This window comes from Coenobita brevimanus, chromosome 3 (genome assembly GCF_032717465.1).
Source record: "Coenobita brevimanus isolate Jiangsu-jjx chromosome 3, ASM3271746v2, whole genome shotgun sequence".
NCBI classification, from domain to species: Eukaryota; Metazoa; Arthropoda; class Malacostraca; order Decapoda; family Coenobitidae; genus Coenobita; species Coenobita brevimanus.
In genome coordinates, this window is record NC_136956.1 from 1443475 (window position 1) to 1470383 (window position 26909).

At 41.1% G+C, this 26909-nt stretch overlaps 1 protein-coding gene across 1 annotated transcript in view; it reads left to right on the forward strand.

Annotated features, from left to right (window-relative positions):
- Positions 1-25761, forward strand: part of MESK2 (misexpression suppressor of KSR 2) — a 146475-nt gene extending 120714 nt beyond the window's left edge. The window contains exons 9-10 of the mRNA XM_080267706.1: positions 7-91; positions 25555-25761. Coding sequence (XP_080123832.1) covers positions 7-91; positions 25555-25691 — 222 coding nt within the window. The 3' untranslated portion in view covers positions 25692-25761. The remainder of the gene's footprint in view (positions 1-6; positions 92-25554) is intronic.
- The last annotated feature ends 1148 nt before the right edge of the window (positions 25762-26909 follow it).

Here is a 26909-nt window from a genome sequence, read left to right on the forward strand (position 1 = left end):
CTCCAGATACAGGACTGCGGTCTAGTGATTGACGAGCAGCCGGGGAAGGTGGTGGAGGCCTTCCGACTTTTCCTCCAGGGCCAGGGATATGGTAAGATGGAGGGAGGGCAGCTTTATGGTGAAATCTTGGGTTTTATTTAATTTATGGATTTTTCTTTTCAATTTCTTTTCAGGGAGTTTTATTATTATTATTATTATTATTATTATTATGATTATTATTATTATTATTATTATTATTTTCATTATTATTTTTATTATTATTATTATTATTATTATTATTATTACTATTACTACTACTACTACTACTATTATTATTACTTATTACTATTTTTTTTTTATGGTAAGATGGAGGGAGGGCGGCTTTATGTCAGATTCTAGGGATTTATTTAATTTGTGGATTTTTCTTTTTAATTTCTTTTCAGGGAGTTTTATTATTATTATTATTATTATTATTATTATTACTGTACTGTTAATGATGATGATGATAGATTATTATTATTTTTATTATTATTATTATTATTATTATTATTACTTTTAATAATGATGATGATAATGATGATGATTATGATTATTATTATTATTACTTTTAATAATGATAATGATGATGATTATTATTATTACTGTACTGTTATTACTGTTTTTTTTTATGGTAAGATGGAGGGAGGGCAGCTTTATGTTGAATTCTCGGGGTCTGATTTCAAATGTGGAGTTTTTCTGTTTTTGTCTTGTGTTTTAACTGTTTCTTTGGTCTTAGGGAGTTTTATTGTGTTTTATATTATTCTTTATCTACACGGTGATGTGGAGGGAGGCCGGCCCCACGTCTGTCCCATTGAAATATTGCCGTGGTTTGATTTTGCTGTGTGTTTAGCATGATAGTCTGTTTGTTTTGACATGGACTGGGTCTTTACCACATCGTTTCTGTTTTATTTATGAGTTTTCCTTACGTTTATTTATGCATACTGGAGTGGTGATTTTTTTGGTGTGTGTGTGTGTGTTTGGCGTGATTGATTGTTTGTTTCTTTTTCACTTCGTTTCTTTTTTATTATTTATTTATATATTTATTTTTGGTATACTGGGGTGGTGTTTTTTGGTGTGTGTGTGTTTGGCTTGATTGTCTGTTTGTTCCTGGGTGTTTTTTATTATTATTATTATTATTATTATTTTTATTATTATTATTATTATTATTATTTTTATTATTATTATTATTATTTTTATTATTATTATTATTTTTATTATTATTATTATTATTTTTTTGTATATTGGGATGATATTTTTTTTTTTTTTTTTTTTTTTTTTTTTTACTGGTGATACTATACATGGTGTGGGCTTTGATGATGATGATGGTGATTATGGTGATGATGATGATGGTGATGGTGATGGTGGTGATGATGATGATGGTGATGATGATGGTGATGATGATTATGGTGATGATTATGGTGATGATGATTATGGTGATGGTGATGGTGGTGATGGTGATGATGATGATGATGATGGTGATGATGATGGTGATGATGATGGTGATGATGATGATGGTGATGATGATGATGATGATGATGGTGATGGTGATGGTGATGATGATGGTGGTGATGGTGATGATGATGGTGATGGTGATGATGATGATGATGGTGATGTGATGATGATGATGGTGATGATGGTGATGATGATGGTGATGATGATGATGATGATGATGGTGATGATGATGATGATGATGGTGATGATGATGATGATGGTGATGATGATGATGATGATGGTGATGATGATGATGATGACGAAGATGATGTTGATGATGATGATGGTGATGATGATGATGATGGTAATGATGGTGATGGTGATGATGATGATGATGACGAAGATGATGATGATGATGATGATGGTGATGATGATGATGATGATGATGCCAGTGATGATGATAGTGATGACGATGGTGATGATGATGATGATGATGATGGTGATGATGATTATGATGATGATGATGATGGTGGTGATGATGATGATGGTGATGATGATGATGGTGATGATGATGATGATAATGATGGTGATGATGATGATGATGGTGATGATGATGATGGTGATGATGATGATGGTGATGATGATGGTGATGGTGATGATGATGATGGTGATGATGATTATGATGATGATGATGATGATGGTGGTGATGATGATGATGGTGATGATGATGATGATGATGGTGATGATGATTATGATGATGATGATGATGATGGTGGTGATGATGATGATGGTGATGATGATGATGATGGTGATGATGGTGATGATGATGATGATGATGATGATGGTGTGTATGATGTTGATGATGATGATGATGATGGTGATGATGATGATGGTGATGATGATGATGGTGATGATGATGATGGTGATGCCAGCGATGATGATGATGATGATGATGATGATGATGATGATGATGATAATGGTGATGGTGATGATGATGATGATGGTGATGATGATGATGATGGATATGTGACAGTTATATTTTCCGATGTCTTTGGTGTCGATAAATACGAGGTCTGTCCCAAATCCGAGCAAACTCTTTAAAAATAACGCACCAACTCAACGCACCGCACCACGTCACTCAGTCATGGCGGTACGCGTGCTTGAATCAACGCTTGTTTAGTGCATGTGGCGGATTTTCGTCTATCTGATCTATCTTCGGAAGTCGTCAGTCTCTCGGATGGGATCAGGGTCGTGGGGGGAGGGGTGGAAGGTCACAAGAGGTCATATTTGGAGAGAAGGGCAGCTAGGGGATGATAGAGGTCTTGTGTGTCTATCTGTCTATTGCCAGGTGCTTTAATCCCATAAGGGGTGGCCACAAACAAATCACCTCCATGTTGCCCTGTCCCATGTGGTCTTGTGCGTCGTTAAAAATCAGGGATGAGGAGTGACGTGAGAAGGTGCAGGTTATGTTTGTCCACATCTCAGGCCTCTTCCCTCACACTGCCCACCCCTGACACTGCCCCCCCTGACACTGCCCCCCCGTCACACTGCCCCCCTCTCACACTGCCCCCCCCTCACACTGTCCCCCTCACACTGCTCCCCTCATACTGCCCCCCCCTCACACTACCTCCCTTAAATGCCTCAGGACATCCAAGCACCCATCTAGCAACAAACTCTCATCCCCTTTTTTGTCCAACTCTCTAATGCAAGAGTTAACCGTTACTCCCAGTCCTTCATGTATGCCGCAGGTCAGCTCTGGAACTGTCTCCCTCTGTCTGTATTTCCTACTGCCTATGACCTCCAGTCTTTCAATGCAAGAGTTAACCGTTACTCCCAGTCCTTCATGTATGCCGCAGGTCAGCTCTGGAACTGTCTCCCTCTGTCTGTATTTCCTACTGCCTATGACCTCCAGTCTTTCTATGCACAGAGTTGTCCAGTCATCTTCATGTATGAGGTCAGCTCTGGAACTGTCTCCCTCTGTCTGTATTTCCTACTGCCTATGACCTCCAGTCTTTCAATGCAAGAGTTAACCGTTACTCCCAGTCCTTCATGTATGCCGCAGGTCAGCTCTGGAACTGTCTCCCTCTGTCTGTATTTCCTACTGCCTATGACCTCCAGTCTTTCAATGCAAGAGTTAACCGTTACTCCCAGTCCTTCATGTATGCCGCAGGTCAACTCTGGAACTGTCTCCCTCTGTCTGTATTTCCTACTGCCTATGACCTCCAGTCTTTCAATGCAAGAGTTAACCGTTACTCCCAGTCCTTCATGTATGCCGCAGGTCAGCTCTGGAACTGTCTCCCTCTGTCTGTATTTCCTACTGCCTCTGACCTCCAGTCTTTCAATGCAAGAGTTAACCGTTACTCCCAGTCCTTCATGTATGCCGCAGGTCAACTCTGGAACTGTCTCCCTCTGTCTGTATTTCCTACTGCCTATGACCTCCAGTCTTTCAATGCAAGAGTTAACCGTTACTCCCAGTCCTTCATGTATGCAACAGGTCAACTCTGGAACTGTCTCCCTCTGTCTGTATTTCCTACTGCCTATGACCTCCAGTCTTTCAATGCAAGAGTTAACCGTTACTCCCAGTCCTTCATGTATGCCGCAGGTCAGCTCTGGAACTGTCTCCCTCTGTCTGTATTTCCTACTGCCTCTGACCTCCAGTCTTTCAATGCAAGAGTTAACCGTTACTCCCAGTCCTTCATGTATGCCGCAGGTCAGCTCTGGAACTGTCTCCCTCTGTCTGTATTTCCTGCTGCCTATGACCTCCAGTCTTTCAATGCAAGAGTTAACCGTTACTCCCAGTCCTTCATGTATGCCGCAGGTCAGCTCTGGAACTGTCTCCCTCTGTCTGTATTTCCTACTGCCTTTGACCTCCAGTCTTTCAATGCAAGAGTTAACTGTTACTCCCAGTCCTTCATGTATGCTGCAGGTCAGCTCTGGAACTGTCTCCCTCTGTCTGTATATCCTACTGCCTATGACCTCCAGTCTTTCAAACGCAGTGTGCCCAGGCTTCTCAAAATAAACAGATCTTGATTTGTGGGCTTCTGGCCTTTGGTTCCTTCTTCCTTGCATACACCTCTCCTTTGGTTCCATCTATCTATCTATCTATTGCCAGACGCCACAATCCCGCAAGGGGTGGCCATTTGACTTTGAGTTATTTGTTTTACGGGGAGGGGCACTAACCCTCCACCAACCCACTTGTTGACATGTAGGAAGCATCTTGCATAAAAAAAAAGTAAAACTATTTCACTCTCACTCATCTTAAATGTCAGGACCAACTGGCCTAGCCCCGGGTTCCTATGCTCCGGCTGGGGCGACTCTTTATTGGCTGTCTGATCACACGGAAAACAACTCATGATGAACGACGCCCTTCCGGTATATATCTATCTATCTATCTATATATATATATATCTATATAAAAAGACAGTCAACATCACCTTCACATTTGCTCGACTCTGACGTACTTTATGTGGTGACAGTCATGATGTCCCCACCCACTGCATCAACTGCCCTCTTGTTTTGACATCATAACCGTACACCCACGCTTCATTTCCTGTTATGACATTTTTCGGGAGGTGTTCAACAGCACTCAGACAGTCAAACACCTCCTGACCAACTGACAGCATGATGGGTCAGTCAGGCAACAATTTTCACGGATCACAGCTCACACACTTTCTCAACGTGATCATCGTCTTCTGATGTAAAGGCCGTCCAGATTTGTCATTGTCTTTGGTGGATGTTCTTACTGATTTGAATTGCTGGAACCAGTTGTGGGACCGAGGATGAGGTGGAGGGATGGAGTGGAGAGGTATATGAGGGAGTGGGGAGTGAGTTGGGGGGGAGGGCAGTCAAATGGTGGGTGACAGAGCGACTTGGAGGCGTTTTGTCTGCGGCCATCCTTTGCGGGATTAGGGCGTTGGGCTATAGATAGATAGATAAATAGATAGACTTGTGACATTGCGTATAGCTCAAACAATCCTCCCCATAAGCCTGGTGCAACACTTAAAAAATCTCCATATAACTTTTTTCCAATTTGAGACAGTGTTCCTTGCAAGCCTTTTCAAGATTCCTCATTGCTCAGCTTGCAACAAATCACCACTTGCACTGAACACCCATCCACTACCGCGTGTACCACAGTGACTAAGTGGTGTGGTGTGGTGTGGTGTGGCAAATGTTAGAAGCTCACGGTCGCCACTACACACCACTCCCATCACAACCACACCAGACCAGCTATACTCATTATTTTTTATTTATTTATTTATTTTTAATTGAGGCAAATATAGGTGCGAGGTATATGAGGGAGGGGGGGAGTGAGTTTGGGTGGAGGGCAGTCAAATGGTGGGTGACAGAGCGACTTGGAGGCGTTTTGTCTGTGGCCACCCTTTTGCGGGATTAGGGCGTCGGGCTATAGATAGATAGATAGATAGAGAAGATGCGCTTGACAGGCTGGTGGTGATTGGGTGAATGCAAGGTTAATTCATAATCTCTTTACTTGTTAGCATTATTAATTGACAATATATATCTGAGGGGGACATTTGGGTTAGTAAATGTTATTCGGACGTTACATACAGCCAGTCATCACCAACCAGTAAGTGCATCTTCCGTCTATCTATCTATCTATCTATTGCCAGACGCCTCAATCCAGTAAGGGGTGGCCACAAACAAATCGCCTCCATGTCACCCTGTCCCCTGCCATTTCACTGCCCTGCTCCCAGCTCACACCCCCCTCTCTCATATACCTCTCCACTCCATCCCTCCATCTCATCCTCGGCCTCCCCTTCCCTCTTCCCCCCTCCACCTCACTCACATACACTCTCCTCGTCAGTCTCTCACTCTCTTCTCCCCAATAATCTAAAATGAATATAGCTGGTGCATATTTTAAAAAGTTTGATGCATTTTTGTACAGATTTCAAATTAGCCACGCACACCTTACGCTAATCGAGGACCGCATTTTCTTCCATTCCAAAATAATCATCACTTTCTACAGCTTTCCCCGGCTCCTATAGACCCCAGTGTGTTGTGTGTAATATAACTCATTTCCCTAACTCATTTTACTCATCTTCCCTTGGGCAGATAGTGTCCTTCTTGCTGTAATGTTGTGCAATATAACTCATTTCCCTAAGTCATTTTCCTCTCCTTCTTGCTGTAATTTTGTGTAATATAACTCATTTCCCTGACACATTTTCCTCATCTTCCCTTTGCCAGATACTGTACTTTCCATTTTGCTGTAATGTTGTGTAATATAACTCATTTCCCTAAGTCATTTTCCTCTCCTTCTTGCTGTAATTTTGTGCAACGTAACTCATTTCCCTAACTCATTTTCCTCATCTTCCCTTTGGCAGATACTTTCCTTCTTGCTTCAATTTTCCTCAGCTCCCTCTGGTTCCTATAGACCCCATGTGCTGCGTAGATCATTTCCCTCCTGCCTTCCTTCCCCCCAGCCGTTCTTTCCTCCCTTTGTTGCTATCCTTGTCGTATCCTGGTAGTTTATTTGCTGGCCTACTGCATTTATCGTTCTCTCTCTCTCTCTCTCTCTCTCTCTGTCTGTCTGTCTGTCTGTCTGTCTGTCTGTCTCTCTCTCTCTCTCTCTCTCTCTCTCTCTCTTTCAAAACTGGCCTACAATTGTTATTCTCTCCTTATGTTTCTCTGTCTGTCTGTCTGTCTGTCTGTCTGTCTCTCTCTCTCTCTCTCTCTCTCTCTCTCTCTCTCTCTCATACTGTGTGCTATAAGTAATCCAATACCATCCTCCTTTCCAGGGATAGGGTACAATGCTACTAAGAGTGCTTGTGGTACTTATACTTTTGATTTCTGGTACTTATACTTTTCAAATCTTCCTTATAACAATGCCAAGAGTGTTAGATTCTTTTCCCTGTACATAACACACACTCTCTCTTATACTGTGTGCTATAAGTAATCCAATACCATCCTCCTTTCCAGGGATAGGGTAAAATGCTACTGAGACTGCTTGTGGTACTTATACTTTTGATTTCTGGTACTTATACTTATTCACAGCCCCAGCAAGAGTGTTCGATTCCTCCCTCTTTACGTAATCCTCACTCCTCTCTCACTGCTGTCTATAAGTAATCCAATACCATCCTCCTTTCCAGGGATAGGGTAATGCTGCTGAAACTCCCTCTTAGCTATACTGTTGATCCTTTATTGACTTTATTGCCAGCTGTATCCTTTACTTCCTAATTACAGCGTTTATTGTTACTCTTATTCCTGCCACTTAATATTGTTCCTCTCTCTCTCTCTCTCTCTCTCTTACAGTGCTTATTATTACTCTTTATTCCTGCCATTTAAAATTTTTCTCGTTTAGTCTCAATTTGCCTATAACTAAACATTCTCTCTCTCTCTCTCTCTCTCTCTCTCTCTCTCTCTCTCTCACAGTGCTTATTATTACTCTCTATTCCTGCCATTTAATATTTTTCTCGTCTAGTCTCATAATTTGCCTATAGCTAAACATTCTCTCTCTCTCTCTCTCTCTCTCTCGCTCTCATATAGTGCTTATTATTACTCTCTATTCCTGCCACTTAATATTTTTCTCGTCTAGTCTCATAATTTGCCTATAGCTAAACATTCTCTCTCTCTCTCTCTCTCTCTCTCTCTCTCTCACCCTTTACTCCCTATACAGCCATAGAATATTATAACTCATATTGCCACAGCCTCACATTTAATCCGTCTCTCCTCGTGCCCTTCCTTCGAGTGACTAAACGCTTCCTCCTCCTCTCTCTCTCCGCCTGGCTTGGCCCCCCAGTGGTGGGTGGGTCCCGGCGGGCATCCACGGTGTCGATCGGAGAAGGTAAATCGTGTTGAACGCATCACACATCATCAAAAACTCTATTATACCGTACAAGCTTTGTGTAAGTTTTGAGTTGTTCTTTTTACCTAAACAAATGGGTGCTAGGGGCAACTAACCCAACGTGACATGCTCTGATTCACCCCCCTGACCTCTCCTGACCTTGCCTGACCTCCCCTGACCTCTCCTGACCTCCCCTGGCCTCTCATGACCTCCCCTGATCTCTCCTGACCTACCCTAGCCTCTCATGACCTACTCTAATCTCCCCTGACCTACTCTAACCTACCCTGACCTACTCTAACATCCGTCTGACCTCTCATAACCTCTCTCTGACCTCCCTTAACTTCATCTGACTTCCTGTGGCCTCTCCTTACCTCCCCTGACCTCTCCTAATCTCCCTCTGACCTCCTCTAACCTACCCTGACTTTCTGTGGCCTCTCCTTACCTCCCCTGACCTCTCATGACCTGCTCTAACTTACCTTGACCTCCCCTAACCTACCCTGACTTCCTGTGGCCTCTCCTGACCTCCCCTGACCTCTCATGACCTCCCCTAACCTTCCCTGACCTCCCCTAACCTCCCCTGACTTTCTGTGACCTCTCCTAACCTCCCCTGACCTAGGCTAACCTACCTTGACCTCTCGTGACCAGCCCTAACCTCCCCTAATGCCTCTGATTTTGTGACCTCTCCTCCTCCCCTGACCTGCCCCAACCTCCCCTAACCTCCCCTGACCTTCTTTCCCTGGCAGTGTATTCCAGGTGGCATAGGAGGCAGCAACACCTGCCCCTAAGTGATTTATTTTGCTTATTACACCTTTACACACTGTTATTACACCTTTACACACTCTTATTACACCTTTACACACTGTTGTTACACCTTTACACACTGTTGTTACACCTTTACACACTGTTGTTACACCTTTACACACTGTTGTTACACCTTTACACTGTTGTTACACCTTTACACACTGTTGTTACACCTTTACACACTGTTGTTACACCTTTACACTGTTGTTACACCTTTACACACTGTTGTTATACCTTTACACACTGTTGTTACACCTTTACACACTGTTGTTATACCTTTACACACTGTTGTTACACCTTTACACTGTTTATTACACCTTTACACACTGTTGTTACACCTTTACACTGTTTGTTACACCTTTACATACTGTTGTTACACCTTTACACACTGTTGTTACACCTTTACACTGTTTGTTACACCTTTACACACTGTTGTTACACCTTTACACACTGTTGTTACACCTTTACACACTGTTGTTACACCTTTACACACTGTTGTTACACCTTTACACACTGTTGTTACACCTTTACACACTCTTATTACACCTTTACACACTGTTGTTACACCTTTACACTGTTGTTACACCTTTACACACTGTTGTTACACCTTTACACACTGTTGTTACACCTTTACACACTGTTGTTACACCTTTACACACTGTTGTTACACCTTTACACTGTTGTTACACCTTTACACATGCTTGTTACACCTTTACACACTGTTGTTACACCTTTACACTCTTGTTACACCTTTACACACCCTTGTTACACCTTTACACTCTTGTTACACCTTTACACTCTTATTACACCTTTACACACTCTTGTTACACCTTTACACGCTTGTTACACCTTTACACACTCTTATTACACCTTTACACACTCTTGTTACACCTTTACACACTCTTGTTACACCTTTACACACTCTTGTTACACCTTTACACTCTTGTTACACCTTTACACACTCTTATTACACCTTTACACTCTTGTTACACCTTTACACACTCTTGTTACACCTTTACACACTGTTGTTACACCTTTACACACTGTTGTTACACCTTTACACAGTTGTTACACCTTTACACAGTTGTTACACCTTTACACACTGTTGTTACACCTTTACACTCTTGTTACACCTTTACACACTCTTATTACACCTTTACACACTGTTGTTACACCTTTACACACTGTTGTTACACCTTTACACACTGTTGTTACACCTTTACACAGTTGTTACACCTTTACACACTGTTGTTACACCTTTACACACTCTTGTTACACCTTTACATACTCTTGTATTGACACAGCTTGCATCAGTGGTATACGGGGGATGCTGAAGTGTAATTTGCAAGATAAATCACTTACGAAAAGGCATTAAGAAACTCCATAGCAACACGAAATGCAACATAGCCCCTCCCCTCCCCTCCCTAGCTTGCCCTAACTTACCCTAACCTACCCAATCTTAACCAAATATTACCCCTACCTGCCTTAGCCCTGCCCAGCGTAAACTAACATCACTTCTAACTTAATCTAACTTGTCCTAACCTACCCTCGCCATGTTTGTCCCTACCTAACACCCTAACTTTGTCCTTACCTAACACCCTAACTTTGTCCTTACCTAACACCCTAACTTTGTCCTTACCTAACACCCTAACTTTGTTCTTACCTAACACCCTAACTTTGTCCTTACCTAACACCCTAACTTTGTCCTTACCTAACACCCTAACTTTTTCCTTACCTAACACCCTAACTTTGTCCTTACCTAACACCCTAACTTTGTCCTTACCTAACACCCTAACTTTGTCCTTACCTAACACCCTAACTTTGTTCTTACCTAACACCCTAACTTTGTTCTTACCTAACACCCTAACTTTGTCCTTACCTAACACACTAACTTTGTCCTTACCTAACACCCTAACTTTGTTCTTACCTAACACCCTAACTTTGTTCTTACCTAACACCCTAACTTTGTTCTTACCTAACACCCTAACTTTGTTCTTACCTAACACCCTAACTTTTTCCTTACCTAACACCCTAACTTCGACCCTAACCCCCTTCCCTGCCGAGTCTAACTTCTAACTTAATCACACTCGTCCTACCCTACCCTAACCCGATTTGCCCTAACCTAACCTAACTCGGCCCCTCCCTAACCTAACTGCAAATATCCCATGCCTAACTCTGTCTAACTTCACCTAACCTAGCCTAATGTTTCTCAGTCTAACCTAACCTAACCTAACTTAATATTACTCATTCCACACTAACATAACCCTTCCCTGCCCTGCCCTGCCCTGCCCTGCCCTGCCCTGCCCTGCCCTGCCCTTTCTTCCATATTTTCCCTCCCTCAATCCCAGACTTCTCTCCCCTACCCTCTGTTTCTTCCATCCTTCCCTTCTCTCTCTCTTTTCTTCCTTCCTTTCCTCCTCTCTCTCTTCTTCCTTCCTTCCCTCCTCTATCTCTTCCCTCCCTATTTTTTTATCCATTCCCTCCATTCCCTCTCTCCTTTTTCCTTTCCTTCCTCCATATCATCCCTCTCTCCACCTCTCTCTTTCCTCCTCCACCTCCCATTTTCCCTCCCTCCCTCCCCTTTCTCTCCATCCCTCTCTCCTCCCTCCCTCTCATATCTACCTTCCTTCTTTTCTCCACCTCCCTTCTCTCTCCATGCCTCCTTTCCTCCACTCCCTGTGTTTCCTTCCATTTTTTCCTCTTTGTCTCTCTGTTTTTCCCCTCCTTCCTCTCTCCTCCCTCCATCCTTCTCTCCATCCCTGCATCCTTCTCTCCATCCCTCCATCCTTCAGTCCATCCCTGCATCCTTCTCTCCATCCCTCCATCCTTCTCTCAATCCTTCTCTCCATCTCTCAATCCTTCTCTCCATCCCTCCATCCTTCTCTCCATTCCTCCATCCCTCCATCCTTCTCTCTATCCTTTTCTCCATCCCTTCATCCTTCTCTCAATCCTTCTCTCCATCCCTTCACCCTTCTCTCCATCCCTCCATCCTTCTCTCCATCCTTCATTCCATCCCTCCACCATTCTCTCCATCCCTCCATCCTTCTCTCCATTCCTCCATCCCTCCATCCTTCTCTCTATCCTTTTCTCCATCCCTTCATCCTTCTCTCAATCCTTCTCTCCATCCCTTCACCCTTCTCTCCATCCCTCCATCCTTCCCTCCATCCCTCCATCCTTCCCTCCATCCTTCTCTCCATCCCTCCATCCTTCTCTCCATCCCCAAAGCTGTTGATGTTTTTGATGGATGTTTAGCTACAGTTTTGTCGTGTAGGTAGTGATTCTCTCTCTCTCTCTCTCTCTCTAATTTCTTCCTTCCATCTGTTCATTTTCTATCTTTCATTTTCCTCCCCTCTTTCCTCTCTTCTCTCCCTCTTTTACCTCCCTCCTCCCCTCCCTGTTCCCTCTTCTCTCCATCATCCGTCTCTCCCTCCAGTCATTTTCTTTCCTCCTCTCTCCATCATCCCTCCCTCCCTCCCTCTCTGTCTGTTCTTTGATTTCCGTTCATTCCTTTTTTCTCACCTATTCCCTCCCTCTTCCCTCTTCTCTCCATCATTCCTCCATCCCTCCCTTCTCCTCCATACCTCCCTCCATCCCTCCCTACCCCATACTGACTACAAACCTCCCTAATTATCATTTACCGTTTAGTTACCAACATCACCTTTATCTCCTCTTCTCTCCATCATTCCACCTTTCCTCCTCTTTGCTCCACAGTTTCCTCCATCCTTCCCTTCTCCTCCATACCTCCCTCCATCCCTCCCTAACCCATACTGACTGCAAACCTCCCTAATTATCATTTATCATTTAGTCATCAACATCATATATTTGCCTCCTCTTCTCTCCATCATTCCTCCTTTCCTCCTCTTTACTCCACACTTCCCTCCATCCCTCCCTTCTCCTCCATACCTCCCTCCATCCCTCCCTACCCCATACTGACTACAAACCTCCCTAACTATCATTTATCTTTTTATCAACATCACCTATATCTCCTCTTCTCTCCATCATTCCTCCTTTCCTCCTCTTTGCTCCACAGTTCCCTCCATCCCTCCCTTCTCCTCCATACCTCCCTCCATCCCTCCCTACCCCATACTGACTACAAACCTCCCTAATTATCATTTACCGTTTAGTTATCCTCGTCACCTTTATCGTAAACTCGCACGCCCTTCGCCCGATTCCGAACCAGCATCGTGGCATCCTCGCACATTGGTTTTTTGTTGCATGGGGCTCGATATTCTCCCTAACACCATTTCCTAGGTGATTTATTCTTGGATGTGGCCGGTTGATATCCCTTTGTACCGTACTTGTGCAGAGAAGTATTGTAATGTGTAATAAGAAAGATAAATCACTTAGGAAGAGGTGTTAGGGAGCTTCCTTACCCATTAAGAATACAGACTTTGGGCCAATATTCTTCTAGGGTAAGGAAGCTCCCTAACACCTTTTCCTAAGTGATTTATCCTGCTTCTTATAGGTTTCTTAAATCATTCTAATATCACCCTACTCTGCATAAATAACATACAAAAGGACATCAGCCAGCCATATCCAAAAATAAATAGCTAAGGAAGAGGTGTTAGGGAGCATCCATACCCGATAAAAATACCAGCATTTATCTTCACATATATATGCATGGTTGTTGCATGGTAAGGTGGTGTCTATGAGATGTATTGGCATGTGTAGTTGCATTATTATTATTATTATTATTATTATTATTATTATTATTGTTGTTGTTGTTGCTATTCTTAATGTTACAGATGTTATTATTTCAATGGTTATTATTATTATTATTATTATTATTATTATTATTATTATTACTGTAGTGTTATTAGTATTGTTATTACTACTCTTAATACTACAGGTTATTATTATTATTATTATTATTATTATTATTACTTTTATTGTTATTATTATTATTATTACTTTTATTGTTATTATTTATTAGTGTTATTATCCTTACGGGAGTGTATAATTGATACCAATGTTATTATTGTTATTGCTGTTAGGAACTCTACAGTCTGTGGAGTTCTTATTAATATTGTAGATATTATTATTATTATTATTATTTTTTTAGGGGGGGGAGGGGATCTAGAAGGCTGGTATTTCAAGACTGTTTGAAATAGAGACTTGAAATTTCCAAGGTTGATATATCTTGGTGTCAGGCTTCTTCTAGCACTCTTTTTTTTCTTTTTCTAGCACTAGCGCCCTCGTATTTTTTCCATAGCTTGCTTGTGCCCAGCCAGAATTACTGAATGGGCTGCTTTGCCAGTGTTGCAATATGTAGTGGTCAATATATACTATACTCAGTTTTTTTTTAACGAGGCGAAGATGCACTTGACAGGTTGGTGATGATTGGCTACATTACTTCATGATTTCTACTCACTGACTTTATTTATTGACAGCAGTTCTCCCTACGTGTCAAGTGGGGTTGGTGGAGGATTAGCGCCCCTCCCTGTAAAACAATTAACTCTAAGCCCTTGGTCACCCCGTTTGGGATACATGGCGTCTGGCAATGAATGAATGAAATGAATCTATCTATCTATCTATTGCCAGACGCCTCAATCCCGTTTGGGGTGGCCACAAACAAATCGCCTCCAAGTCGCCCTGTCCCCCGCCATTTCACTGCCCTGCTCCCAACTCACACCCCCCTCTCTCTCAACATATATCTGAGGGGGAAATTTGGTCTGGTAAATGTTGTACTGACATGTTGCATTCAGCCGTTCATCAGCAACCTGCCAAGTGCATCTTCGCCTCAGTAAAAAAAAACTGAGTATAGTGAAGCTGGATATTGATACTGACATCCAACAATTGCTTTTTGAGATATTGAGGAAAATCAAAATGGCCGCCCCATGCCTGAAAGTGCTAAATCAGAAAGTATTTGTCCAATTTTGACCAAACTCGGTGGAAAGGCAGTGGGTCGGGAGTGAACATGATTTTGCCTGGTATGAGTGACCTTGACCTTATTCTTGGGGTCACAGGTCAAAATCCATTAAAATTTTCAGTCATACCAGAAGTTAAAAGTAGTTCATGTAAGGAGGGTGGAAAGCTTACAAGAGGACGGAAAAAAGGCAGAGTATAAGAGGGTATTGGAGGAACGATTGGGTGAATATGATTCGGAGCAGATGGGGGATGTGGAAGGTGTGTGTAGGATATTCACAGAAGAAATATGTGCAGCATGTGAGGTGGTGTGTGGGGTGAAGAGAAGACGGAGGGGGGTGCAAGGAACATCGTGGTGGAATGAAGAGGTGAGACAGGCTGTGGCACAAAAGAAGAAAGCACATAGTGAGTGGATGGGAAATAGGGGCGTGGAGGAAGTTGAGAGGCGGAAGAGAGAGTTGTATGTAGAGAGGAAGAGAGAGGTGAAAAGATGAGTAAGAGAGAGTAAGAAGAGAGTGGATGAGGAATTTGGAAGGAACTTGAGTGTAAAGTGGAGGGACTGTAAGAAAATGTTCTGGAAAGAGGTGAAGAGAGTAAGAGAGTGTGGCAGTGAAGTTAGCAGGGGAGTGAAAGATAAAAATGATAGATTACTAGTGGAGAAGGGAGAAAAAGTGAGCAGATGGAGAGAACACTTTAAGGAATTGTTGAACATAGAGGATGGAAGTAATGCGAGTATAAGTGGCTGGGGAATGGCTGGGAGAAGGAGGGAGGTGAGAAGACAGGAAGAAATCAGTAGGATAGAAGTTGTGGAAGCCATGAAGAAAGTCAAATTGGGGAAAGCCCCAGGAATTGATGGAGTGTGTGGTGAAATGCTGAAGCATGGGGGAGAGATAGTAGTAGAATGGATGTGGAAGATGTGCAGGTTGGCCTGGGAGGAAGGTAGAGTCCCGGAGGATTGGAAGTCAGGTATAATTATTCCCTTGTACAAAGGAAAAGGGGAAAAAGAAGTGTGTGGTAATCATAGGGGCATTTGTCTTCTTAGTATAATAGGAAAAGTGTATGGTAGGATACTTATTGACAGAGTTAGAGAAAGAACAGAGAAATTAGTTGGAGAAGAACAGGGAGGCTTTAGGAAGGGAAGAGGTTGTGTAGATCAGATATTCATTCTTAGATCTTTAGTGGAAAAGTTTCTAGAGAAGGGAAAGAAGTTGTATGCGGCTTTCATGGATTTGGAGAAAGCATATGACAGGGTGGATAGGCAAGGATTGTGGAAAGTATTAAGAATATATGGAGTAGATGGGAAGTTGTTGAATGCTGTGAAGAGTATGTATGATGGTGCTAAGGCTGCAGTGCGTGTGGATGGTGAACTGAGTGAATTTTTCTCTTTGAAGGTTGGGTTGAAACAGGGATGTGTCATGTCTCCATGGTTGTTCAATCTGTACATGGATGGGGTAATAAAAGAGGTACAAGGTAGGGTAGTGGATGTTGGAGTGGCCCTGGTGAGAGAGGATAGTGTTTGGAAACTCCCTGTACTGTTGTTTGCAGATGATACTGTGTTGTTGAGTGAAGACGAAGGGGAGCTGCAAGGCTTGGTGGATGAGTATGGGAGAGTGTGTAAGAAACGGAATCTAAAGGTGAATGTAGGGAAGAGTAAAGTGATGGTCATTGAGAGAGGTGAAGTCAGTGAATGTACAGTGAGGTTGGATTGTGAGGAAATGGAAAATGTGAGTACGTTTAAGTACTTGGGTAGTGTGATGAGTAAGGATGGAAGTTTGGAGGGTGAAGTGCTTGAAAGGGTACAGCAGGGAAGAAAGGTTGCTGGTTCCTTGAAAGCAGTGATAAGAAACAGGGAAGTGAGCATGGAAGGGAAAAAGTTACTGCATGACAGTATTGTGATACCAACTCTAATGGATGGAAGTGAAGCTTGGACATTGTTGGAAGGACACAAGTCAAGAGTGAGAGCACTGGAAATGAGTTATTTAAGAGGAGCCTGTGGAGTCACATGGAGAGACAGGCTGACAAATGAGGAAGTGAAGGAGCGTTGTGGTGTGGATGTGGATGTGATAGGAAGCGTTATGAGGAACACACTGAGGTGGTTTGGCCATGTGGAGAGGATGGAGGGTGAAGGACTGACGAAGAGAGTGTATGTGAATGAGGTGGAGGGGGGAAGAGGGAGGGGGAGGCCGAGGATGAGATGGAGGGATGGGGTGGAGAGGTATATGAGAGAGGGGGGTGTGAACTGGGAGGAGGACAGTGAAATGGCGGGAGACAGGGTGACATGGAGGCGATTTGTTTGTGGCCACCCCTCACGGGATTAAGGTGTCTGACAATAGATGGATAGATTGACCAAAAGTGCCTTAATATTAGGTCTACAGTGATAACAAAAGTAATTTCATGTGGTTTGTGGAGTTTTTTGAATAGTTCTTCACCAGTTCAGATTTGTAGTTATTATTATTATTATTATTATTATTATTGGATGATGAATGAATTAGTTTATTATTATTATTATTATTATTAGTGGATGAATGAATGAATGAATTATTGTATTATTATTATTATTATTAGTGGATGAATGAATGAATGAATTATTTTATTATTATTATTATTATTATTAGTGGATGAATGAATGAATGAATTATTGTATTATTATTATTATTATTATTGGATGATGAATGAATTATTTTATCATCATTATTATTATTGTTATTATTATTATTATTATTATTGTTATTGCTACTCCTCACCCTGCCCTATGGTGGGAAAGGAGGTCCAGATGATGATGATGATGATGATGATGATGGTTTTTATTATTATTATTATTATTATTATTATTATTATTATTATTATTATTATTATTATTATTGTCCCTACCTTTTTTTTTATACCCTGGATGTAAAGTAGGCAGCACTACATCAAGTGAGTGGATGATGGTCTTTTAAAATTTCAATATAACTATACTATTTTTACACTTACTTGGCCTAAACTGCTCTCTCTCAACCTTGAAATCTAAAATCTTAAAACTGGTTAACACTAGAATATGATGCTAGTCACGAAGAAGTGCTATGGAAAGGATGTAGAGCCGTAGTATTGTCTTTTTAACACTAGAATATGATGCTAGTCACGAAGAAGTGCCATGGAAAGGATGTAGAGCCGTAGTATTGTCTTTTTAACACTAGAATATGATGCTAGTCACGAAGAAGTGCTATGGAAAGGATGTAGAGCCGTAGTATTGTCTTTTTAACACTAGAATATGATGCTAGTCACGAAGAAGTGCCACGGAAAGGATGTAGAGCCGTAGTATTGTCTTTTTAACACTAGAATATGATGCTAGTCACGAAGAAGTGCTATGGAAAGGATGTAGAGCCGTAGTATTGTCTTTTTAACACTAGAATATGATGCTAGTCACGAAGAAGTGCTATGGAAAGGATGTAGAGCCGTAGTATTGTCTTTTTAACACTAGAATATGATGCTAGTCACGAAGAAGTGCCATGGAAAGGATGTAGAGCCGTAGTATTGTCTTTTTAACACTAGAATATGATGCTAGTCACAAAGAAGTGCCATGGAAAGGATGTAGAGCCGTAGTATTGTCTTTTTAACACTAGAATATGATGCTAGTCACGAAGAAGTGCCATGGAAAGGATGTAGAGCCGTAGTATTGTCTTTTTAACACTAGAATATGATGCTAGTCACGAAGAAGTGCCATGGAAAGGATGTAGAGCCGTAGTATTGTCTTTTTAACACTAGAATATGATGCTAGTCACGAAGAAGTGCTATGGAAAGGATGTAGAGCCGTAGTATTGTCTTTTTAACACTAGAATATGATGCTAGTCACGAAGAAGTGCTATGGAAAGGATGTAGAGCCGTAGTATTGTCCTTTTAACACTAGAATATGATGCTAGTCACGAAGAAGTGCTATGGAAAGGATGTAGAGCCGTAGTATTGTCTTTTTAACACTAGAATATGATGCTAGTCACGAAGAAGTGCTATGGAAAGGATGTAGAGCCGTAGTATTGTCTTTTTAACACTAGAATATGATGCTAGTCACGAAGAAGTGCTATGGAAAGGATGTAGAGCCGTAGTATTGTCTTTTTAACACTAGAATATGATGCTAGTCACGAAGAAGTGCTATGGAAAGGATGTAGAGCCGTAGTATTGTCTTTTTAACACTAGAATATGATGCTAGTCACGAAGAAGTGCTATGGAAAGGATGTAGAGCCGTAGTATTGTCTTTTTAACACTAGAATATGATGCTAGTCACGAAGAAGTGCTATGGAAAGGATGTAGAGCCGTAGTATTGTCTTTTTAACACTAGAATATGATGCTAGTCACGAAGAAGTGCTATGGAAAGGATGTAGAGCCGTAGTATTGTCTTTTTAACACTAGAATATGATGCTAGTCACGAAGAAGTGCTATGGAAAGGATGTAGAGCCGTAGTATTGTCTTTTTAACACTAGAATATGATGCTAGTCACGAAGAAGTGCTATGGAAAGGATGTAGAGCCGTAGTATTGTCTTTTTAACACTAGAATATGATGCTAGTCACAAAGAAGTGCTATGGAAAGGATGTAGAGCCGTAGTATTGTCTTTTTAACACTAGAATATGATGCTAGTCACGAAGAAGTGCTATGGAAAGGATGTAGAGCCGTAGTATTGTCTTTTTAACACTAGAATATGATGCTAGTCACGAAGAAGTGCTATGGAAAGGATGTAGAGCCGTAGTATTGTCTTTTTAACACTAGAATATGATGCTAGTCACGAAGAAGTGCTATGGAAAGGATGTAGAGCCGTAGTATTGTCTTTTTAACACTAGAATATGATGCTAGTCACGAAGAAGTGCTATGGAAAGGATGTAGAGCCGTAGTATTGTCTTTTTAACACTAGAATATGATGCTAGTCACGAAGAAGTGCTATGGAAAGGATGTAGAGCCGTAGTATTGTCTTTTTAACACTAGAATATGATGCTAGTCACGAAGAAGTGCTATGGAAAGGATGTAGAGCCGTAGTATTGTCTTTTTAACACTAGAATATGATGCTAGTCACGAAGAAGTGCTATGGAAAGGATGTAGAGCCGTAGTATTGTCTTTTTAACACTAGAATATGATGCTAGTCACGAAGAAGTGCTATGGAAAGGATGTAGAGCCGTAGTATTGTCTTTTTAACACTAGAATATGATGCTAGTCACGAAGAAGTGCTATGGAAAGGATGTAGAGCCGTAGTATTGTCTTTTTAACACTAGAATATGATGCTAGTCACGAAGAAGTGCTATGGAAAGGATGTAGAGCCGTAGTATTGTCTTTTTAACACTAGAATATGATGCTAGTCACGAAGAAGTGCTATGGAAAGGATGTAGAGCCGTAGTATTGTCTTTTTAACACTAGAATATGATGCTAGTCACGAAGAAGTGCTATGGAAAGGATGTAGAGCCGTAGTATTGTCTTTTCAACACTAGAATATGATGCTAGTCACGAAGAAGTGCCATGGAAAGGATGTAGAGCCGTAGTATTGTCTTTTCAACACTAGAATATGATGCTAGTCACGAAGAAGTGCCATGGAAAGGATGTAGAGCCGTAGTATTGTCTTTTTAACACTAGAATATGATGCTAGTCACCAAGAAGTGCCATGGAAAGGATGTAGAGCCGTAGTATTGTCTTTTTAACACTAGAAGATGATGCTAGTCACGAAGAAGTGCCATGGAAAGGATGTTCAGCCGTAGTATTGTCTTTTTCTGCCACTGAGCTACGTGAAATAAGCTGCAAAAGGACGAAAGTCTGGACTAAGGTGTGGCAGATGAACGATAGTCACGAAGAAGTGCTGTGGGAAAAATCAGGGCCAAGTTAAGGTGAAAAGAGTATAGATTTGCACGGCTTTAGGTGTGTGTATATATGTATGTATGTGTGTATAAGTAAACTCTCAATTAACCGTTGTAATTAGGTCAGTCCCTACGCTGATTGACATGAAAGGCTGAATATTGGTTATGTGGCACAACGTTTGGCTTTGAGCTGGATACTGTGTTACTGTCTGTCTTGAGCCTCTGTCCTAAAACCTTCTATCTATCTATCTATCTATTGCCAGACACCATAATCCTACAAAGGGTGGCCATTTGACACTGAGTTAGTTGTTTTACAGGGAGGGGCACTAACCCTCCACCAACCCACTTGTTGACATGTAGGGAGCACGTATGGGTTGGTTATATGGTTACCACCCAGCGTTGTAAATGGTGTCTTGGCTTACAGGAAACCATTTGGCTTGTCACTCAATGTAAAGCCACCTGTAAAGGAAAGAAAAGCAATAAGAAGTGACAGGAAAGATGGGAGAAACAGGAAGAGAGGAGGGCAGGCACAGAAAAAGAATGATAGAGGCTAAGGAAGAAGTAGGCAGCACTACATCAAGTGAGTGGATGATGGTCGCCCCTAAAAACTTCACCATGAATAAAAGATGAAAACTAAGCCTGTAAAAACAATACAGTAATGTTAAGAGTACAGTAATACAGTTCTGTACACCCACCAGAAAAAAGATTGTTACCTCTGGGTGCGATGAACTCTGAAATGAGTTGGGAGCGGGGCAGTGAAATGGTGAGGGACAGGGCGACGTGGAGGCGATTTGTTTGTGGCCACCCCGAACAGGATTGAGGCGTCTGGCAATAGATAGATAGATAGATAGATGTATATATATGTATGTACAGTATAGATGTTTGTATGAATTTGTGTGTATATAATGTGTGTATGTATTTATGTGTGTATATAATGTATGTATGTGTGTATGTATTTATGTGTGTATGTATTTGTGTTTATATCATGTGTGTATGTATGTACTGTGTGTATGTATGTGTATATGTGTATGTATGTATGTGTTGCCTGTTTATGTGCACCTGTGTTAGTTGTGTACGTATATCTTTGTTGTGTACGTATATATTCCCTGGTTATGTACGTGTATGTTGCCTGGTTATGTACGTGTATGTTGGTTATGTGTGTATGTTTTGGTTATGTACGTATATGTTAGATGTGTACACTTATGTTGCCTGGTTATGTAGACATATGCTTCCTGGTTATGTACGTCTTAATTATGTACACATATGTTGCCTGGGTGTGTACGCTTTTGGTTATGTGCACAAAGTTGCCTAGTTATATGTCGGTTATGTATGTGTATGTTATGTGCGTATCTGCTTCCTGGTTATGTACGTCTTAATTATGTATGTGTATGTTGCCTGGGTGTGTACTCTTCTGGTTGTGTGCACAGTGTTGCCTAGTTATATGTCGCCTATGTATGTGTATGTTGATCATGTGCGTATCTGCTTCCCGGTATGTGCGTCTATGTTGCCTGATTATGTTGAGTAATTATGTATGTTGGTGTATGAGGTGTGGATGTTCTGTGTTTGATTCTGTATGTCTTAGTTATGTTTGTGTATGTTGCCTGGTAGCTAATACAATCCCTAATTTCACCCCCCACCCCCATCCTCCCCCCCCACACCCAACCCTCCCTTATCCCTCCCCCACCCCCATCCCCACCCTCCCAATCCCCTATCCCACACCCACCGTACCCCACCCCACTCACCCTTACCCACCCCACTCACCCTTACCCACCCCACCCACACCCCCATCCCACCCATACTCCTCTCCCATCCCCCCACCCTCCCTACCCCCCCACCCCCCAGTACAGTATTATATAATGGTGCTAAGAGAGAGAGAGAGAGAGAGAGTATTTTTAGCCCTCCTCCCAAACATGGTATATTTAGGTCAACACTCCCTTAACGTATGATTGGTTGCTGTTTGTTCTTTCACTTATATGATGATGAAAATTTTGGACATATACTTAATTATATATGATTATGATGATGATGATGATGATTATTATTATTATTATTATTATTATTGTTGTTGTAGTTATTATTATTATTATTATTATTATTATTGTTGTTGTTGTAGTTATTATTATTATTGTTGTTGTTGTAGTTATTATTATTATTGTTGTTGTTATTATTATTATTATTATTATTATTATTATTTTGCATATATTTTCAAGGTGAATTTTTGGACATTTTTCATTTATTTCTCTCTCTCTCTCTCTCTCTCTCTCTCTCTCTCTCTCTCTCTCTCTCTCTCTCATAAGTTTGGCCTTTTTTCTTTCTTTTTTTATTATGCATTCTTGGTAAGATAAATAGATAGATAGATAGATTGATGGCTAGGTAGGTAGATGGAAAAATAGATATAGTAGATAGATAGATAGATGGAATAGTAAACAGATAGATATTTGACAGATATAGTAGATGGATAGATAGAAGCTGGATAGATAGATAGATAGTAGACATATAGATAGATAGCAAGATAGTGGATAGATAGATAGTAGACAGATAGTTAGATTTTCAAAGACTTGCTGTATAATATTCAGATTAGGATTTTATTCAGACATATCCAAAAATAAATCACTAAGGAAGAGGTGTTAAGAGATCCCCCTTACCCAGGAAGAATACAGGGCTCGATATAACCCAGTTCTCATGCCCCAAGTTAAGGAAGCTCCCTAACACCTCTTCCTAAGTGATTTTATTTTTGGATATGGCTAGTTATGATCCTTTTGTATGTTATTTATGCAGAGTTTGGCGATTTTGGAAGTCAGACAGGCCTTGAAAAACTCCCCCAAAATTCAACTTTACATTTTGACTCAACTAAGATATTACCAACCTTGGTGAGTGGTGATGGGCTTGGGGGGGAAGGGGGAGGGGTATCCGAGGCTGGAGGAGGTCCTACTGACCCCTTGACGGAGGGCCTTCAGGATCCTGAGGAGGCCACTCTGCCTCAGCCTCCCTCATAAATCCCTTATGGTCACACACTGACACATCGTCATCGTCGTTGTCAGGGGGAAGTGCTGCTGCTCCTGCCTGTTGCTGAGGTTCCCCAGAGGCTCTCCTCCCATCATGTTGACGCTCAAAGAACCTTGTGATGAGGATCTGCCTCCTGGGATTGCAGTGCTGCCTGTGTAAATCCACATAGAACCAGACACTGTTTTCCACATTAGCTAACACTTCTTGGTGGCGCACTTTGTTGGTATCCTTGTTCATTTCCTCCTTCAGTATCTCCGCAGCATGTACGATGTCCGCGGGTAATAGTGCTGGACGCAGCACGTCAGTACTAGAGAAGGACTCCTCGGATTTGGCCCACTTTGCGTAGCCGATCTGCACTAGCCCAATAAATCCGTACTACAGAAATAAAGTATTATTATTGTTATTATTATTATTATTATTATTATTAATTTTTTTTTTTCTTGCTGGCCGTGCTGGAAGCCAATAGTACTGGACAAACGCGTACTGGACATGAGGATACTGTATTTTTGTAACACAGAATAGGGCAGTAAAGTGTAAGAAGCAGAATAAATAGCTTAGGAAAAGGTGTTAGGGAGCTTCCTCGTCTGACAAGAATACTCGCCATAGACATGTCTTCCAGAACTCTAGGGGCAGTACACTCGTGTGGTTAGAAAGCTCCCTAACACTTTTTCCTAAGTGATTCATTTTACTAGACCAGACTGTACTCTTCTGTGTTACATAAATCCTTCCATTATCACTGTACTCTACATAAATATTGTACAAAAGGATATTAACCTTCCATATCCAAAACTAAATAGCTAAGGAAAAGGTGTTAGGGGCTTCCTTAGCCAACTAGAATACAAGCCCGATAGAGGTATTCCGTTGTGGTTAGGAAGCTCCCTAACACCTTTTCCTTACTGGTTTATTTCTGATTCTTCTCTTTTCCTATATTGTGTGTTATTTATTTAGTCTGTATCTAGATTTCAAAATGTATATGAAAAAAAAGGGGGTTATTTGTGGGTAGTTTGATAAATAAATCACTAAGGAAGAGTTGCTAGGGAGTCTCTTTGCCTGATGAGAAAATGGATCTAGGAATTTCAAACATGGCCAACAGAAGACAGTTAGGCAATCAGTGTGTCTTTAGCCTCATGGTTTTCTTGAATTTAGCAACCAATTAATGTTTATCTTGGTAGAATTTAAGGATCTAGTGTTTATTTGAGTGTTTGTTTTTGTAGTGTATAAGGATTTAGTGTTTATTCAGTGTATTGCTTCATAGTATTTCAGGATTTTTATGTTTTGTTGATGTGAGGCTTTGGTCATGAGGAACTATGCTTGGTGTTGACATGGGACTCTCCCCTATGAGGATCCAAGATGGTTTTGATGTAGGGCTGTGTACAAAAAGTGACTCTTTTTTAATTTGCTGATGCCTTGCTACCTCAGATTATTATTATTATTATTATTATTATACAGACTCACATGTTATCAAACCCTCCCACACTTTCTATCTATCTGTCTATCTATCTATAGCCTGACATCCTAATCCCGCAAAGGGTGGCCACTGACAAAATGCCTCCAAGTTGCCCTGTCATTCACCATATGACTACCCTCCCCCCAGTTCACTCCCCCCTCCCTCATATACCTCTCAACTCCATCCCTCCACCTCATCCTCGGTCTTCCCCTCCCTCCCTCCACCTCACCTACATACACACATTCTCCTTAACATAAATAAATCCAGCTTAGTTCCTCATGACCAAGAGTCCCACGTCAACAAACCCACTCACTGTTTCTACCCAACGTAAATAAACTCTCGTGGTCTCTCCCTCCCTCTCTCTCTCTGGGGTCTGCAGCAGTCCACAGTCGCGGCATTGGATCCAGGCAAGCGTCCCTCTCATCGGCAAACGGATCGGCATCAATCAACGGATCAACCACCAGCGTCAAGGACATCAACATCACCGAAAACCCACTCATCCACCCAACCGTATGAGCCGGCCGGACCCTCACGTAATGTCTTGTTAGTCTGTTGCTGTAATCTTACCCGAGGAGAAAGACTTTGGATTTTTATGGATGAAGTAACGTATTTAAAACAAGAAACAGTTAAGAGGTAAGATTGTGCCGGCCTTAACAACATATTATTAGTCTGTTGTTGTAATTTTACCTGAGGAGAAGGACTTTGGATTTTTATGGATGAAGTAGCATATTATGAACAAGAAACATTAAACAGGGAAGATTTTGCTGGCCATAACTACACATTATATTATTCTTATTCGTCTGTTGTTGAATTTTTACCCACAGACAAAGGCTTTGGATTTTTATAGATGAAGTTGCATATTAAGAAAAAGAAACAGTAAATGGGGAAGAGTTTGCTGGCCATAACAACAGATATTTTTGTTATTCGTCTTTTAATATCTACCCACGGTGAAAGACTGAATTTTTATGGATGATTTAGCACATTAAACAGAAGAACCAAATGCAGAGAGGTAAAAATTGGAGCCTAAAGAATGCATGATATATTTTTCCTTTGATCATTGTTGACATTTTTACCTGCAGAGAAAGACTTTTGATTTTTTGATGTGAAGTGGCTTATTAAGAAGAAGAGACAGGTGTAAATAGGTGAGATTAAAGCCTAAACAACTCTTCATATTTCCCTTTTTTGTCTATTGTCAAATTTTTACCTGAGGAGAAAGACTTTGGATTTTTATGGATGAAAAAAAAAAAGAAGGAATGAGTGTAAAGAGGTAAGATAAAGCCTAAAGACATATTACATTTCTGTTATTTGTCTGTGGTTGGAATTTGCCCCTTGAAGAAATACTTGGATATTTTTAGAAGAAGAAGAACTAGCTGTAAGAAGAAAAGATTGACCTGGCCTTAACAAAACATTATTATTATTATTATTATTATTATTATTATCATTATTATTATTATTACTTATATGTTGAAATTTTACCCATGGAGAAAAATGTGAATATTTGTAGGTGAATGAATTTGTTAGGGAGAAGGAATGGTTATACATTGTGAAGAAATTAACTGTGGATGTTTGTAAATGAATGGAGCTGTGAGGAAGAAACTTCGTGATGAAAGACAATGGATGTTTATATATGAATCAAAGTACAGTATTAGGAAGCAGGAAACATTGTGAAGAAATGTAATATGGATGTTTGTAAATGAATGGAGGTGTTAGGAAGGAGGACAGAGTGTGAGGAGG